At 39.0% G+C, this 18868-nt stretch overlaps 1 protein-coding gene across 1 annotated transcript in view; it reads left to right on the forward strand.

The window, feature by feature from the left end:
• Nucleotides 1-18868, forward strand: part of itga8 (integrin, alpha 8) — a 217519-nt gene that overhangs the window by 31771 nt on the left and 166880 nt on the right. Inside the window, exons 8-9 of the mRNA XM_060824941.1 lie at nt 18230-18274; nt 18419-18462. Of these exons, the coding sequence (XP_060680924.1) occupies nt 18230-18274; nt 18419-18462 (89 nt within the window). The remainder of the gene's footprint in view (nt 1-18229; nt 18275-18418; nt 18463-18868) is intronic.

An 18868-nucleotide genomic window follows, 5' to 3' on the forward strand; every position in this document is an offset into this window, starting at 1 on the left:
ATGTACAAATTCTTTTTTTTTATTTACTCATGGAAAGTGGCATCTCTGGCTAGACCAACAGTTAGTTTTCAACCTTTGTTGCTCCTGAGAAAGTGGAAGTGAGCTGTCTTCTTGAACTCCTGCAGTTGATTGTATAGGTATGCATACAGTGGAGTTAAGTAGAGAGTTCAATTTTTCCCTAATGACATTGAAGGAACAGTGTTGTATTTCCAAATAAAGAAGGTGAGTGGCTTTGACGGAACCTTTATAGATGATGGTGTTCCCATGTACCTGCTGCCTTTGACTTTCTAGATGCGGTTGTGGTTGGCAGGTACAATCTCACCAAGGAGTCTTGGTGAATTTCCGCGGTACATCTAGTAGACAGTACACATTACTGAACTTCAGTCATGGAGAGATTGGTTGTTTCTGGCTGTGATGCCAACCAAGTAGCCTGTTTTGTTCAGGATGGTGTCAGCTCCTTCAGTGATGTTGGAATTCCACTCATCCAGGCAACTGGAGAGTGTTCCATCAATCTCCGATGATATGTAGGTGGTGGTCAGGATTTGTGGAGTCAGGAGTGAGTTACTCACTGCAGGATTCTTCGTCTCTGAAAGCTGTGATAGTCCCAGCATTTACATGGCTATTCCAGTTCAGTCTTTGGTCAATAGTAACTCTCAAGTCATTGATTTTTGGAGATAGAGTAGTCCTAATGAATGTCAAAGGATAACAGTTAGACTCTTCCTTGTTGGAAATTATCATTACCCGGCATTCAAGTGACACAAATGTTATTTGCCGCTTATCAGTCCAAATCTTGTGCATTTTGGGCATGGACTGCTTTAATATCTCAGGAGTTGTGCAACAGTCCCACTTCTGACCTTATGATGAAGGGAAGGTCAGGGACACAGGAACAAAGTGTGGGATATGATTAACCTCACTCAATAAGATCATGGTTGATCTGCAACCTAACTCCATTTATCCACCTTTAATATATTTTTAATATCCTTGGTCAACAATCACTTATCAAACTCAATGTAAAAGAGTAACAAATTCTACCACATTATTATGTGTAGAATGTCCTAGAAGCCTTCGAACAACTTTGACAAGGTTTGCTTTTCAGGCTTTCCACATGGTAAATCTCCTACCTTCCGCTGGGCGAATATCAGCAGCAGCAGATGAGGCCTTTAAAGGAATATTCATTACCTATTTAAGATTCCCAATTCAAAGATTTAATCAGAGCAGAAGCCAAAAGGGAATAGGTTTCAAACTCACCACTCTCCCACCAGATTAAATGTCCTCTTGACACCAGATTGACTGTGGAAGCAGTTTTTAAATCCAGCCCCAGGTGTGCTCTAAATAAGGCTTTTACAGCTCTAGCACAGATTTTCCACTTCTATTTGAGTCATCACAATATAAAGGTTAGAATTGCACAAGCCCTTCTGTTTATTTTTTTATAAATGTTTATGACATTTTAATGATTAATTTACATGAACTCTCTGGTCCCTTTGGCCCTCCACTGATTCTTGATTTTCACCATCTGGAACATACTCTGGTCTAACTTTTTAATTCAAAAGTGCATGAGCTCACATTTTCCCACGTTGAAACCTATTTGTTCATTCAATAAATCCCCCACAATTTTATGTTCCCATTAAGATTATTTACAATGCTATCTTTGAGTCAATGGCAAACCTGGATATATGGCTTTTTATCCTATCATGTCCATTTTTTATATTATCTGTTCACAGATGTGGGTGTCTCAGGCTAGGTCAGAATATATTGTCTATCTCTAATTGTCCAGGGATCAGTTACAAGTCAGCCAAATTATAGTGAGTCTGGAGTCATATATAAGCCAGGCCAGGTAAGGATGGCAGATTTTCTTCCCTGAGGACAATAGTGAACCAGATAGTTGTTTTTAATGACAAGTAACAGTGGTTACCATTGAACTGGCTCTTTATTGAATGCAAATTTCAATATTTGCCATGCTGGCATTTGAGTCCATGCTCTCAGAATATTGTGGAGCTACTGGTGTTGGACTGGGGTGGCAATGTCAGAAGTTGGATGACACCAGGTTATAATCCAACAGGACCGTGCATCTGATGGACTATAACCTGGTGTTATCTGACTCCTGACCTCAGAATGTTAGTCTGACCTTCTGGATTACTAGTTCAGTGACATTATCATTACATTACCACCTCCCCTATAGTTATGCATAAATATGGCGAATAGTCTACTACTCAAGACATTCTACTATTTAGAGTATCTGCTTAATTATTCCTACTTACTTTTTGCTGTCACTCCACTGAGTTTGTTTTTATTTACTCAAGCTACGCAGGGCTCTTGTGATACAGTGGATGATGTCCCTATGTCTGAGGCTCTGGTTCAAGTTCCCTCTCCTCTCGACGTGTGTAATGACACCTCTGAACAAGTTGATTAGAAAATATCCATACAAACTTCAATTTTAACTAACGATCTCTGATGATGGGCTTAAATGCTTTCTGGACATCCATATATATTGCATCCATTGTCAATCCTCTTCCCATATTTTAGTACTGCCTCAACAAATTTAGTTAATTTACCAAGGTGTCCAAGCTTTTACAAACCAATGTTGACTGTCTCTGATCATCTGAGATTTCCAGGGTCTTTGGCTGCTCTTGTTATAGACGCACATAATTTCCTGAGAGCAGATGATTGGCCAGCTGACATATAGTTGCACTCTCTTACTTTTTTAAAGAGCAAAATAAGTTTTTGCAATTTTTCAATCTGAAGAATTGATTCCTAAATAAAGAGAACTCATAAGATTACAATTAGGGTCCGACAATTGTTGTCGTTTCTGTTATTGTACATGGATTAATTTTGGTAAGTACCTGATTTAATATTAGTTTCCTTGGGAGATCTGGCATGTTCTTCTTCTACTGTAAATATTGATGCAGAGTAATTATTCATCATGCCTTCCATTTCCTTAATATCGTTGACAATGTCACCACTAGCAATTTTTAAGAGGATCACATTGCCCCTGTCCAAACACTGCTGAAAACTAACTGTAAAATTAACTGTATTCATTTTGATATCTTTTGCAATGTTGTCTTAAGTCTATTTTTGCAAATCCATTAGCTTTTTAATTGGCTTTCACTATTCTGTGTATTGCTCCCATTTGGCAGGATCAGTGCCATTTTTGTGTGCTATATATTTAGCTTTGTTCTTGCACTTTTTTTTTGGGTTTGGCCAATGTATTTTTCACCCCAAGGGTAACTGGTCTGAATCACATTAAATACTTCCTTGCATATCTCACACTGATCTTTTGTCAATGTAACCATCAACCAATTTACCCAATTAATTCGGACAGCTTCTATCTCACTACATTGAAGTTAGCCTTACCCAAATCTAGAATCCTAGTAGCGGTTTTCATGTCTCATCCTCTAAAATGCTGTTTTCAACTTGATCATTTTATGATCTCTATGAGATAAAAGTGTTTTAGCTGGCCACTCATCGAAATCTAATTTGGCATGTGTTTTAATGGTTCTAAGAAATATTGCACAGGGTTTTAATGGAGTTAGCATGTTTTCACTCAGCTGTCAGCCCTATTAGGGATGGCTATTCCACCACCTCCACCCCAGAGCTGCCAGGCAATCAGAAAGCCTACATTTCAAACAGACTCAATGATGCCGCAAAGTGTTTGAAAAGATACCGCATGTCAGATACTTAAGAGAAGAAACCATGCTGTTGAGTGTAGATAGATTATTATCATTGAGTATAGGAGTTGGGAGGTCATGTTGCGGCTGTACAGGGCATTGGTTAGGCCACTTTTGGAAGATTGTGTGCAATTCTGGTCTCCCTTCTATTGGAAGGATGTTGTGAAACTTGAAAGGGTTCAGAAAAGATTTACAAGGATGTTGCCAGGGTTTGAGCTACAGGGAGAGGCTGAATAGACTGGGGCTGTTTTCCCTGGAGCATCGGAGGTTGAGAGGTGGCCTAATAGGGACTTATAAAATTATGAGGGGCACAGATAGGTAACTAGACAAGATCTTTTCCCTGAGGTGGGGGAATCCAGAACTAGAGGGCATAGGTTTAGGATGAGAGGGGAAAAATTTAAAAGAGACCTCAGGGACAACTTTTTCACGCTGAGGGTGGTGCATGTATGGACTGAGCTGCCAGAGGAAGTGGTGGAGGCTGGTACAACTACAACATTTAAAAGGCAATTGGATGGGTATATGGGCCAAGTGATGGCAAATAGGACAAGGTTAGGTTAGGATATCTGGTCGGCATGCTTGAGTTGGACTGAGAGGTCTGTTTCTGTGATGTGCACCTCTATGACTGTATGACAGATGATTAGCTAACATATAGAAGACAGAGAGTTGGGATAGATGGATATTTTCAGGATAGCAACCTGTGGCTAGTGGACTGCCCCAGAAATCAATGCAAGGATCACAATCATTTAAAGTACATATTAATGACTCAATAAGGAAAATGAATGTCCTATTGCCAAGTTTGTGGATTACCTCAAAATAGGTGAAAAGGGCAGTGGCGAGAATGACGGAGAGTGCAGAGGGATTTAGACAAGATAAGCGAGAGGGCAAAAATTTGGCAGAGGGAATATAATGTGGGCAAATGTGAGGTTTCGCACTTTGGCAGGAAGCAGTGAAGCTGCATGTTATTTAAATGGGGAAAGACTGCAGAAAGCTACAAAACAAAGAATATGGGAGCCTTTGTATGTAAATGACAAAAAGCTAGCATCCAAATTCAAAAGTAATATGGAAGGCAAATGAATTGTTAGCATTTAGTTCAAAGGGAGTTGAGTAGTTTTTTTATGTATTTATGAAATGAGAACTTTGCTGGCTAGTTAAGAGTTAACTACATTATTGTGGGTCTGGAGTCATATGTAGGCCAGACCAGGTAAGGGTCAGGTAGATTTCCTTTCCAGAAGAACATGAGTGAACCCAATGAGTTTCTATCACAATCAACATGGTGTCATTATCACTATTAAGCTAACTTTTTATTCCAGACTTCTATTGAATTCCAATATCTCTCAAGACTAGTGATTTTGTGAAATTCTCTACTGCAGAAGGTTGAGGCTGGTGTATTAAGTATATTTCAGATGAGATAAAGAGATTATTCTTCAGTAAGTGAAAAACCACATGACATTGGGTAGTAGTCCAGTAGGGCGAAAGTGAGGACTGCAGATGTTGGAGAATAGAGTCAAGATTAGAGTGGTGCTGGAAATGCACAGCCAGTCAGGCAGCATCCAAGGAGCAGGAAAATCAACATTTTGGAAAGGAGCCCTTCAGCAGCCCTCCTGATGAAGGGCTCCTGCCCAAAACGTCGATTTTCCTGCTTCTCGGATTCTGCCTGACCTGCTGTGCATTTCCAGCACCACTCTAATCTTGACTATAGTCCAACAGGTTTATTTGAAACCACAAGCTTTCAGAGTCCCCACTCTTTCCTCAGGCAGCTAATGAGAGAAACGACAGCAGGCACAGAATATATAAGTAAAAGATCAAAGGGTCATACAACTGATAGAAATGTATTGGACAAACCTAGATGGCTATTAAGTCTTTTAATCAGTTAGAATGGAGGTGCAGGTTTCGATTGATTAATATGTAATTCCCAGAATTTCTTTGAAGTCACTGCCACAAGATAACTTCAGGTTTTATCAGAATAAAGGTAACACTCTGATCATAAAGTGTATTTTAGGTGTAAGGTTATGTTGCAAGTCTGTTTATATCTGTCAGACTGATTTTATTTCCAAAGTAAGAATTTCTAAAATGCCATATTGATTAACTGTTTATAGATAGCGTGCTTTTTGGACAAAATAGAATGCATCTGCAAATACAAATTCATCCTGTAGATATAGCTGTTTGTGTATGTGTCTGTGTGTGTGGGAAAGAGAGAGAGCGAGCGAGAGAGAGAGAGAGAGAGAGAGAGAGAGAGAGTGTGTGTGTGTGTGTGTGTGTGTGTGTGTGTGTGTGTGTGTGTGTGTGTGTGTATATAAAATGTAGTGGGGCCACCTGTAGTGTGACATGAATCCAGAATCCCAGTTGAAGCCATCTTCATGGGTACCAAACTTGGCTATCAGCCTCTATTTGGCAACTCTGCATTGCTGTGTATCCCAAAGTCCACCTTGGGGGACATTTACCCAAAGACCTGAGGGGAAAATGGAGTTGGGGAATATTGGATCAGCTATGAACTATCTGCTGGAGATGATTTGGTGGGCTGAATCGCACCCTTCTGCTCCTACATCTTATGGACTTACTGATATACCCAGGAATGGTGATGGTTTTGTCTGGAACTTTGTGTATAAGGTATGAGTCAGTAAACTAGCATTCCCAATTCTATCACTAGCTGCAAGATCTTAGAATGGAGACCTTTTCAGTGTCGACATCCTGTTTTTTGCCGTTGTTATTTTGAATGCCTAGGCTGGGTTATCCTATGTCTTCTCCTCCTACTCTACAGCGTTTTTTTCACTTTTCTGGTAGACTTTATACATGAAGTAAAAACAGAAAATGCTCTAAACATCGAGCAGATCTGACAGTACTTGATGAGAGCAAAACCGTTTTGAAGAGGGGGGTCATGTTGCAGCTGTACAGGACATTGGTTAGGACACTGTTGGAATATTGCGAGCAATTCTGGTCTCCTTCCTATCGGAAAGATGTTATGAAACTTGAAAGGGTTCAGAAAAGATTTACAAGGATGTTGCCAGGGTTGGAGGATGTGAGCTATAGGTAGAGGCTGAACGGGTTGGGGCTGTTTTCTCTGGAGCGACAGAGGCTTATATAGAGGTTTACAAAATTATGAGAGGCATAGATAGGGTAAATAGGCAAAGTCTTTTCCTTGGGTTGGGGAGTCCAGAACTAGAGGGCATAGGTTTAGGGTGAGAGGGGAAAGATATAAAAGAGACCTAAGGGGCAACTTTTTCACACAGAGGGTGGTACACGTATGGAATGAGCTGCCAGAGGAAGTGGTGGAGGCTGGTACAATTGCAACTTTTAAGAGGCATTTGGATGGGTATATGAGTAGGAAGGGTTTGAAGGAATATGGGCTGGTGCTGGCAGGTGAGACTAGATTGGGTTGGGATATCTGGTCGGCATGGACAGGTTGGACCAAAGGGTCAGTTTCCATGCTGTACATCTCTATGACTCTAAGTCACTCAATATGCTGAGTTTCTACAGCATTTTCTGTTTTGTTTCAGAATTCCATCACCTGCAGCATTTGTTTTTATTTGTGATCTTATAACCTGGTATATTCCATTTCCAATCTTGATTCTTAAGCAGCCCTGCCTCAGTAATAGCTACCATGTCACCCCTCATGTTGAACTGCATCTGCAACTCATTCAGTTTGTTCCTGATATTATCTGAGTTTGTATAAAGAATGTTTATTTGGGCCACATGCCCGAACCTGTCCTTTCTTTGTGAATGTTTCACTGCAAATTTCATATTTCTGTCTCTTGGTTTAATCACTTCAGATCTTTTCCTTCTATCATACCTAAAGCACAATGCATGATTTTTACTTTGCACTCATCCATGTTTTTGTTTTCAAACTTTTACATAGGCTACCTCTTTCACCCAATTTCTCCTTTCTACCCATTTACTGGTATAAACTTCACTTTAGTCTATTTATCCTTTCTAATGTCACCTCAGTCCGTAACCATTTAGCGTGGAATTCCACCAAGCATGCCTTGTGGATAATTTTAATCAGCCTATCCAGTTAGATTATGATGTACTTCTGGAGCAGATGGGATGTTTAGCCAGGCCTCTGGGTCAAACGTAGGGATGCTATCACTACGAGAGCGCCTTATATCGTGTCTCAATGTGAAATGGAATCAAACTCCTCATCTCCTCCTTTGCCCAGATGTTTAACTCTCTAATCTGCCAAATTATAAATTGCTCATGTAATAATTCAAAGATTAGAACCTTTTGAGATCTTATTATTTAATTTAGCTTCTAGGTCCTGGTATTCGCTGAGACAGGTCATTTGCCTGTTCTTCCACTATATTGTTCGTTCTACTATGGATCCCAAGACTAAATTCTCCATCTCCTTCCTGACATCTTTTTAAGTCTGTTTGAAATATCCTTCAATCTGGCACCAACTAGACAGAATACTATGTGGTAATTTTAATCCTTCTTACTAAATTTGCTTTTACTAAACTCAATATTTTCCTTTGAATATATGCTTTGGGAATCTTGCACTATGCATCCTGTTTCTGTGACCATTTCTGTTTTGAGCTTTGAGATTAGATTACCTACAGTATAGAAACAGGCCCTTCAGCCAAATAAGTTCACACCGACCCTCCGAAGAGTAACCCACCGAGACCCATTTTTCCTGTGACTAATGCACATACTATGGGCAATTTAACATGGCCAATTCACCTGACCTGCACATCTTTGGACTGTGGGAAGAAACCGGAGCACCCAGAGGAAACCCACGCAGACACGGGGGGAATGTGCAAACTCCACACAAACCGAGAATGGAATTGAACCCAGGTCCACTGAGCCACCGTGCTGCCTTAGAGAGAGTCTTCATAACTGAGGCTAAAGAATCTTTCGCTCTTCAATAATATGCAGTCTGTACTATAAGTGTTCCTTCTTCATTATTTTAGTTTATTCTTTCATGGTTATATGGGTGTTGCTGTTCAGGCCAACATTTGTTTTTTTCTTATTGCCCTTGAGATTTCACGTCTATGCACATCTTTTAGTACTGTCATTCAAGGACCAGGTATCTTTCTTTTGTCCTTTTTCCTCTACTTTTGTCAAGGTAATTTATAAATATTATAAGTGGCTAGAGATCCTAATATTCACAACTAATCAAGCTATTCATGTATTCATTACTAGTATCTATTTTGTATTGTAAAACGATGGTTCTATACTGTTTATTTTCCTCCTATAATTCCATCATCGTTTAATGTTCCTGTGTCTGATGTAGGATGCTAGATATTTTCTGAAGTGCAAAGTGTAAAGAATAAAATATATTTCCTTTAATCGTCATCTTTTAAGAAAAGAAACAAATGGAACTGCTAATCTCCAGTTGTAAAGTTTCAGTTTGGAGGAAATTGATTTTAACAGAAAGTTTAAATAGATCCTACATTCTGATTGTACCATAAATAATGTGAACAAAATCATTTTATTATTCGCTTTATGAAACTTCCTGAAACAGTCCTAACCAATCTGTTCAAGATGTAAATCAAAAATTCACATTAAAATGATCTGTACTAAGTTAACAATACATTAAAGCCACAAGATTTTTCATTTACACAGCAAAGTTGAAATTAAGCTGGCACAACTGTTGCTTGTTTAATTACATAGAACAGTTCAGCACAGGAACAGGCTCTTCAGCCCACCATGTCTCTACAGACCATGATACCATTCCAGACTAATTCCACATGCCTACACGTGGGATATCTGGTCAGCATGGACAATTTGAACCCAAGGGTCTGTTTTTGTGTGTACACCTCTGTGATTCTATTCCCAGCCTCTTCAATGCTCCATCTAAATGCCTTTTTAAAATATTGATCTAGACCATTCCATTCATTGCGAGTTGACATGCATTAATGGTGTTGAGTTAAACGAGTTAGTTATGTTGATGCTTATTGCTATCAATCTCAAATACTTCAAATTTAGACATGGAGAAAAATAAATATGAACTTTATTTGCTGACACCAAAGTGCACCTAAGTTGAGTCAATACTCCATGCTCAGTGTTTTCATGATAGAATTAACTGGAAATGTGAGTGAGGTGCTCTGTTGAGGCCATTGTTACTAGTTTACTAGTCCAGGAACTAACTTGTACAGTTTGATTGTTCAGTGGTGGAAACTGTTAGGTTATTGTGGAAGACTGGAACCAGATCTGCTAAACTATAAAATAGCAAGAATTTGGGGCCTTGTGACACAGCGGCAGTTTCGCTACCTTTGAGCTGGGAGACTTGAGGATCAAGTCCCACCTGCTACAGAGATGTACAGTAATATATCTGAACAGGTTGATTAGAAAGTGTTAAAAAGAATTAAGAATTTTGATATATTACCAAGCCTGCACATGTCAGCCAATAGCATTTATATATTTTTAAATTATATTTATTCTTCCTTGTTTTCTTTGAGTGGAAATTTATATTGTGGATGTGCAAGCTCAGATTGCTGCAGTTATGGCAGTAGATTGTATTAGGCAAAGTATGTCACAGAATGTCTGCAGTCACCAATCTGACCTTTTATTAGGTTACGAGGAGATGTCCTGAGAGACTGGCATTGTCTCCATGGAGCACAAAGCTTCATTTGCCTGTCAAGGAGATACCATTCATCCTTCCACGGAAAACAAACCATTAATGCCTTGTTGCAACTGCTTCTCTCAGGCAGCGAGCTAAGACTGCTCTTTTTCATTCTGAAGTAGAGCAACCTGCACCCAGATCTTCTATAACTTGATCTTCTATGGCCATCAGAAGTCCCCTGATGCTGAGTCTGTGTTTGGCTGCAACTTAATAGGTGACAGTAACTGGAGCATTGAGTTCATAAAACACCAATTCAATGTTGCAGACTGAATAATGCCATGCTTGCCTACTCTGTATACTTTAGTGCATGCACACTCATGCAGTCAACAAGATCATAACCAGAAAGATTGTCCATTGTATGGCTCAGATCAGCAAACTAAGCAGAGCCCAAATGCCCTGAGCTCAGGAACTGGGTCTTATTACTTGTATTCTCAATACCTCCCCATTATTCCCAGCTGAACCATTCGAGGAGCTCAGTGGTACTTGGGTAGACTCATCATGTAACAATCCATAGTTCACTTTATTTTGCAATAACTATACATTGTTCTAAAGTAAACTTTCAACCAAAAAGTACATTAATTATCTAAATGTATTATAATTCTTATGTGGATCAAGAATTCTATGGAAAACTGTGCTGCAATCATTTCCTGTTGGAACTTGCAAAACATCCCCTACTTATTGGCCCTAGTTTACTGCCACAAAACTAGCTGAAGCTTTAAAAGAATTTTTAAGGTAAATCTGAATGGTCTCCTGTCATAGGTTCCTACAAGATGCATTCTGCAAATAAATGTGAAATGATTCGAATTTTCAGTTTCCTAACTAAGATATTCAATAACATTTACTAAGTTAAAGAACCATTTGTTTCAAATGAGTGCATTTGTCCATTGAATTTTGCATCAAAGCCCTGCTCCTGAAAAACCAACTCCAATGGTAGGGCCGTTGTATCCAGATGCCTGATAATTGCCTCCATCAGCAAGTTCTCTTCTTCCAGCTTCCTCTTGGCCAACATTCAAATGTTGGTCAAAGTTAAAAGGTATAAGAATATGTATAGAGTAGGTCTGAAGCATGGAGGCGTCGACGCTATCGAATAGGAGGAGGAAGCTGCCAACTGTGAGGCATGGCGCTCCCTGACTTGGACTTAATATTTACACCTAATACTTTGATGCTTTTAGCTGCTTTTAGAGTAGGCAGTCTAAACATGTGCAATGTATTTAGTTTCTGCAGGAATATATCAATACCAATAAGTCACTTGGACATTTTCTGTTGCCTGTAAATTTAGTAAAGTTGTCCTCAAATCACAAAGTTAAGGAGTAAGTTTGGATTACATCTTGATATTTTAAAGTTTACTAATATTCTAATATATTTTTACAGCATTGATAATAAGGATAAGCTTTTGAGGTAACATGGGTGATATCTAATCTTGATGAGATTCTTCTATCTACAGTTTCCATTCTGAGAGCCTAGTCAGCTGATAAAGCAAGGCTATGAGCCCTTACACAGTCCCAATTGCAGTACTCGAGACTTGTACTGCAGAAATAATTATGCCCCCGAGCCCAAGCTGTCCCAGAACAGCAACAATTTGGTCGGCATGGACTTGTTTCAGCCAAAGGGCCTGTCTCCGTACTATAGGAGTCTAAGTCTCTATAACACTGGCATTTACCTGACAGTGATTGGAAATTGCTGAGATATGTCCTCTCCACAAAAAAATCTAAATACTATCCCATCAGTCTACCCTCAAACATCAGTTAAGTGATATTGCTATCAAGAGGTGCTTACACAGCTATAATTGTGGAATGTCTGTTGCGACATTGTGATAATGTTCCTACATCAGGACTAGAAGACCTTAGTTGAAGTCCTGACTGTTACTGAAGTGTTTCAGAACATGTCTGAATAGGTTGATTGAAAATATCGACACAGTAATAATCTCTCACTAAGCAGTTTAGTTTCTGTCTGGGTTACTCAGCCCTGGACCTCATTACAGCCTTGAACAGAACTGTGCCCTTCCACATGCATGAGGGCCTGTCCTGTGTCATGGATGTTATCAAAATCATGTTTTCCATCCAGAATTGCTACCTTCAATGCCAGTTCCATCATAATCAATGGAGTATGGGATGAAAACAGGATTGAGTGTAACATTTGCTTGATTCGTGATGACATCTTTTCCCCAAACACTAATAGTTCCACCAACTCAATTCACAGAAATATGTGGAAAACATTATTTACATTTTTGTTGTAGATGTATTGCTGTCAAATTGTCAAATAATTCAATGAGAGGTAATCTATAAGCTCCAAATTGGATAATTAACAACTCTCCTTTCACCAGTGATTTTGCCTGATCTAATGTATGTCTTGGTAATCCTCTTGGACCTAAGAATTGTCAGTCATTTTGTGTGACATAGATACATTTGTAGAAAGTTTCCAAGAGTGAATAAGAATTATTACTATACAGCTGTAAGGCAGCTCCCAAAAGGTCAGGAGGAAATCAATTATGTAATATTGTAATTAGAATCTCAAATGCTGCAGAGTGTATCTATTTCAACAGGAAGGATTAATACACTGTTAGCGTCCAAATAGTGTATAATGCCAAAATCATTTACTTTTATGTCCTGAAACATTGTGTCTGCTTCTATGGCATCAGAAGGTCATTTACATCAGTGTTACCAAGTATAGACAGTGATTACACATATGGACCTCTCTATAATTTCCAGATGCTTAGAAATGCTTAACACAAACAACCAGAAGTCTGTGCTGTTACTTTGCATTCTACTTTCAGTTTGATTGTGAGGAATAATCTATCATCAAAAATGCAAACTATGATGCAATTGGAAACTTGTTAAATAAAAAAGATGAACTGGAAATACTCAGCTGTGGAAGGAGATGGTGTTGGATGAACAAGACTTTGTGTGAACTAAGACTTGGGCAAAGAGATTTCTGTGATCTTGAGTTTATAGAAGATCTGATGCCAAACATGAATGTATTGGATAAATCAACTGTGAAGATAATAATGTGGGATGGTGATCCAGCAGCAGATAATTTGAGGCAAGGATGGACATTGGCAATATGATGATAGTGGAAAAAGCTATTTGGTGGTGGTAGGGACATGTGGTTAGAAGCTCTTTTCAGTGTTAAATATGATCCCAAACTTGCATACAGCCTCGTTCAGCCTCAGTCTGTTCCACAAACATGGAACATCAGGAAGCTGGGCATGCACTTCAGATGGGAGGACACACTTAGTGACTTTGGAAGGAAAGGAGATGTAGCAGTAGTTTGCAAGGATTGAGGATGAATCAAGACTTTATTCCTTCAGGAGAGGAGTAATCCCAACAGTATTGAAGAGAGAGAACTGTAAGTAAAGTCAGCTGGCTTGGGGTCCAGGAAGATAAATTGGATGGCCAACAAAATAAAAGGAAGTAAGTCAAGGGAATAGGAAGTACATGTGGTGGACAAAATGAGCTGCAAGTGGACACAAGTGGACACAAGTGTGCAAGCGACAGGGAGGGGAGGTTTAAGAAGACACTTTACAGTTGAGAAAAGAAAGTGGGAGTTACTTTGCAATGGAGGATAAACCTGAAAAAGTGAGCAGTTTCGGCAGATGAGAGCAAACCCAACATTGGTTTACGTAAAGTGAGTCATAATCACAAATAACATCCAATTTGACTGTGACGAAGGTAAGCTATCCCTCCTCATCTGTCTCAACCTGTGTGCTGATGTAAGAGCTGAGATTGCAGAAGCTCTTGCTGGGTGCTTTCAACTCTCTTTAAATACAGGAATGATGGCAGAGGATCAAAATGTTGAAAAATGCCAGTCCTGTTTGGAAAGGGGGAGAAGACTAAACCCAGCAACTACAGGTCAGTCAGCAATGAAGAAACTTGTAAAACAACAATCCAGGTCAAAATGAATTGGAATTTGGAAATTCATGAACTAATAAATGAAAGTCAGCGCAGATTCCATCGACTTAGTTGATTCTTTGAATTAGTGGAGAGGATTTGACAAGGTATTGCATTTGGTTTTGTGTCTATGGACTTTCAATTGTTATTGTCAAAGTACCACAAAATGTAAGGAAACTTAAAACCCATGCAAGTAAAGTGGCATTGGAAGCATGGATCCAAGATTATCAGAAGGACAGAAAGCAGAGAGCAGTAGAGATTGTTTTTCAGATTGGTAGGAAATAAACATCAATGTTTCCTTGAATTAGTATTAGCATCACTTGTTTTTATATAAATTAAGGACCAGGATATGGGTGTACAGAATATTGGTTTGAAATTTACAGATGATCCAAAACCTGGAAATGTGAACAGCTAGGAAAATAGTAACAGGCTACAGAGACATTGGCAAATGCTTGGAATGGGCAGACACGTGAAAGATGAGATTTAATACAAGAAAATGTGAAGTGATATATGTTGGTAAGAAAAGTGAGGAAAGATAAGTTGAACTAAATGGTATAATTTTAAAGGAGGAGTCATGAAGCAGTTATACACATTGATATGGGGGTACATATGTACAAATATTTAAAGGTAATTATAATTTGAGATAATTTGAAACACAGAAAATAGGAACTGAGGTAGACAATTTGGCTCAAGGCATTTATTCTACTGTTAACGTGGCTCATCCTCCTTCTCAATGCCATACTCCAACCCATAGCCCTTGACATGGCACAGTGGCTCAGTGGTTAGCACTGCTACCTCACAGCACCAGGGGCCTGGATTTGAATCTAGCTTGGGCCACTATCTGTGTGGAGTTTGCATATTCTCTGTGTCTGCATTAGTTTCTTCCAGGTGCTCTGATTTCATCCCACAGTCCAAAGATGTGCAGGTTAGGTGGATTGGCCATGCTAAATTGCCCATTGTGTCCAGGAAGGTGCAGGCTAGGTTGGTTAGTTATAAGAAATTCAGAGTGATAGGGTAGGGAGGTTGGGTCTCAGTGGGATGTTCTTTGGAGGATCAATTGGGCTGAATGGCCTGATTCCACAGTGGAGAGATTCTGTGACACCTTTAATTTATAAAAATCTATTCCTTTCTTCAATATATTCAGTGACTTCACCTCCACAACCTTATAAATAAATAAATTTCACCAGTTCACAACCGCTGAGTGAAGAAATTTCTCCTCACCTCAGTCCAAAATGGCCCGAAATAATGACACAATTTTCTATACCCTCTCTGGTTATGAATAACATCACCCTCGTGTGCAGTCTGTCTAGTCATGTCAAAATGTTACATGTTTCAGTGAGCTCCCTCTCATTCTTCTACATTCCTGTGAATATAGGCCCATACAACCCAACCTCATTTCATATGACAAACATGCCATCCCAGGAATCAGTTGGTGAACTTTTGCTGCATTCCCTCAATGGCATGTATATCATTTCTGAGATAAACGGGCCAGAACAGTGGACATTACTCCAAGTATGGTCACACCAAGGAACTGAAAAAGGGAAGGCTATTTTTTTTTAAAAAGCATCTGGGTCCATGGCTCAATTAATAGCGTGTAGAAGCCAGCAAGTTATCTGAACACTTATGAAATACCACCTAAGCCTTTTCTCTGGTATTGTGCTCCATTCAGGACTATACATTGAGAGAAAGATGTAGAGGCCTTGGTGAGAGTACGGAACAGATTGATTAGAATGCCCCCATTGGTTAGGGTGATTTAATTTGCATTCAGAGCTGGGGTCGTTTTCCTTAGAACAAAGAAGCTTAAGATGCAATTTGCTTAAAATGTTCAAAATCCAAAGTCGTATTGATTTGAGTAAGTGAAGGGAAACAGATTCCAGTGCCAGAAGATATGGAAACTGAAAGGGTAGAGATTGAAGGTGAGTGGTAAAAGAATCAAAGTCAACACAAAGAAATGTTTTTTTACAACATAAATTGTTTCGATCTGGATTCAGAGCATTGCCTCAATTCCTTGTGTATCTGGCCTCCTCTCATACTGAAAAGGGCAGTCACTTAATCCTTTGTGGATTCTGCAACTCTATAATCTGTATAAACTCGCTCGCTATAGATGCTGCTTGGTCTGTTCTGTATTTCCTGTATTTACATTTTTATTTCAGATTTTATGCATTCATAGAGTTCCTACGGTGGATTTTATTTATCAGTTGGCATAACAAAATGTTCATTGTTTCTGGTGTTTGTAGGGCATTTTTTAAAATAGATTTACAAGGTATACAAGGTACAAGTGCATTTGGCTGGGTTTCTTTAATTTTTATTAATATTGCACAGACAAAATTGATTTCACAGATCATCTGGATTGCTAGTCATTAAAATCTACAATACAAGGATTATCAGGTTTTACATAACAGAAGAAGCCATAGCTCAAAGTTTCTAATTAAATCTATTGAAGCAGAGTTTTAATCTGAAGGTTTATCAACTTGTCTAGACATTTATCTTCTCATGCTTATTAAATAGAAAAGGACAATTTTATATAGGGGAAGGTTAACAGATTGGAGCACAAACATTACATTATGTTATTTACTCAAACTACTAAATTTACACATTGCACAAAATAGATCTGTCATGCTGTGTAGATTAAGATTTGTGGAAATAAATATAGTTTACAATACGTGGCCTTCCAAAACACACACATTTGGTGTATCATTTTAATAGAGATTTTAGAAATACAGTAGATGCTGAATGATACATTTTTCATAAAAGTCTGTTTCTCTCTAGTAAGAGAATGTAAGTGAAAAACATTTAATTACTTCTTGGGTTTTGAAGGGAGAAAGGTAATTAAAGAAAAGGGCAGACAAGGAAAAGATTTGCCAATGTTATAAGTTCAAAAAGTAACTCGTGGCTCTGGAGCTGAAGTGAAACAAAAAGTAAATAAAAAGACTTTCTTTTAAAAAATGCTCGATGAAAATAGTAAAGGTAAAATCAATTGCTTTTCAGAATATTAAAACATGCATGCTGAAAAAAGACATGTCTGCCTTTCAGTGGACTTATGTCATAGCTCTGGCCAAAATTCTTTGGCATTTGGGGAAATTGGCTGGAACCCAGAAACTTTAGTGCTTGGAACTCCACTGGTAATTTCTAGAGGGTATTGTTTGTTTAGAACTGTTGTCCAACCAAAACATGCATACAGGAACCACTCCCTTGCACCCTGGGATGGTAGCAGGCAGCAGTCTGTAGGAGCTGATGAGTGTCTGGAATGTGTTTAAAATGTTGAGGGTTACCATGGTAATTGCACATAGGTGTGATCTCCCAAATGCTTTCCATTCACCTATGGGGTGTGGGCATCATTGACTGGCTGGCATTTATTGCCCATCCCTGGTTGCCCTTGAGAAGGTGCGTTGATCTGTCTTGTTGAACTACTGCGTTCCATGTGTTATTGGTAGACCCACAAAGTCGTTAGAGTGGGACTTCCAGGATATTGACCCAGCAACACTGAAGGAATAAAGATATATTTCCATGTAAGAGTAATGAGTGGCTTGGATAGGAACTTTTAGTTTGTGGTGTTCCCATGTAGCCGCTGCTCTTATCCTCCCAGATGGTAGTGATTGTCATTTTGGAAAGTGTTGTCTAAGGAGCCTTGGTGAATTTCTACAGTGCATCTTATAGATGGTGCACACTGCTGCTACTAAGCGTCAGAGGTGCAGGGAGTGAATGTGTCTGGGTGCTACTCGAGCATGTCACTTTGTCCTGAATAGTGTCAAGCTTCTTGACTGTTGTTGGAGCTGCCCTTTTCAAAGCAAGTGAGGTGTAATGTATCATGTTCCTGACTTGTGCGCTGACTTTGAAAAGTCAGAAGGTGAGATTCCTAGCCTCTGACATGCTTTTGTAGCCACTGTATTTATCTGGGTAGTCTAATTCAGTTTCTGGTGAATACTAACCCCCAGATTGTTAATAGAGGGCATTCCTGCAGATTATCATCAGTGCTAGTTGTGAAACAAACTGGTTAGTGGAACTGCTAGGATTGCACCTCTCAGTAATTTGGGGCATTTATGTTTCCATATGAAAAATGTGTTTTTGATGCAGTATTTATTACAAGTTGACCATATGTTGGTACTTAATTTTCTCAATAGGATACTCAGTTGCTGTGGGGGAATTCACAGGAGACTCTCAACAAGGTAAGCAGCTTAATTGATCAGCAAAAACATGTGTGCATTTATTATGTATTTATTAGACATTTCCTCCTCTTTAAAGCAGAGTATTTTAATCTCAACTTAACCTCATAAAATTACTTAGTTTTCCTGTCTTTTATCTTGGATTAGAATTTGTTGCTGGAATTCCAAGAGGTGCTGAAGCATTTGGATATGTATGTATTAACCTTATTTTCTTTAGTCTTGTTTTCAAATAGATTTTGCTGTTTTATTTAGTCTTCATGTCTTTCTCTCATCCTATCCTAAACAAGTATGTGTTTTTGAAATGTTATATTTCATTCCATTTCTTCCATTTCTGAAAGCCACACAATTGCCCTACACCACTATTTTCTCCTCAGCAAAAGTATCAATATGGATACAAAATTGGCTGCAGGTTAGGAAACAGAGGGTAATGGTCAATGGATCTCTTTTGGGCTGAAGGAAGATTTGTCGTTGAGTTCCCAAGGGGTCTGCATTGGGACCCTTGCTTTTCCTGATAATCATAGATGATCGGGGATTGGTGTGCTGGGGATAATTTCAAAGTTTGTATTGAATGCTCATTTGAATAGATACAGTGTGCAA

Source organism: Hemiscyllium ocellatum, chromosome 5 (assembly GCF_020745735.1).
Source record: "Hemiscyllium ocellatum isolate sHemOce1 chromosome 5, sHemOce1.pat.X.cur, whole genome shotgun sequence".
NCBI lineage: Eukaryota > Metazoa > Chordata > Chondrichthyes > Orectolobiformes > Hemiscylliidae > Hemiscyllium > Hemiscyllium ocellatum.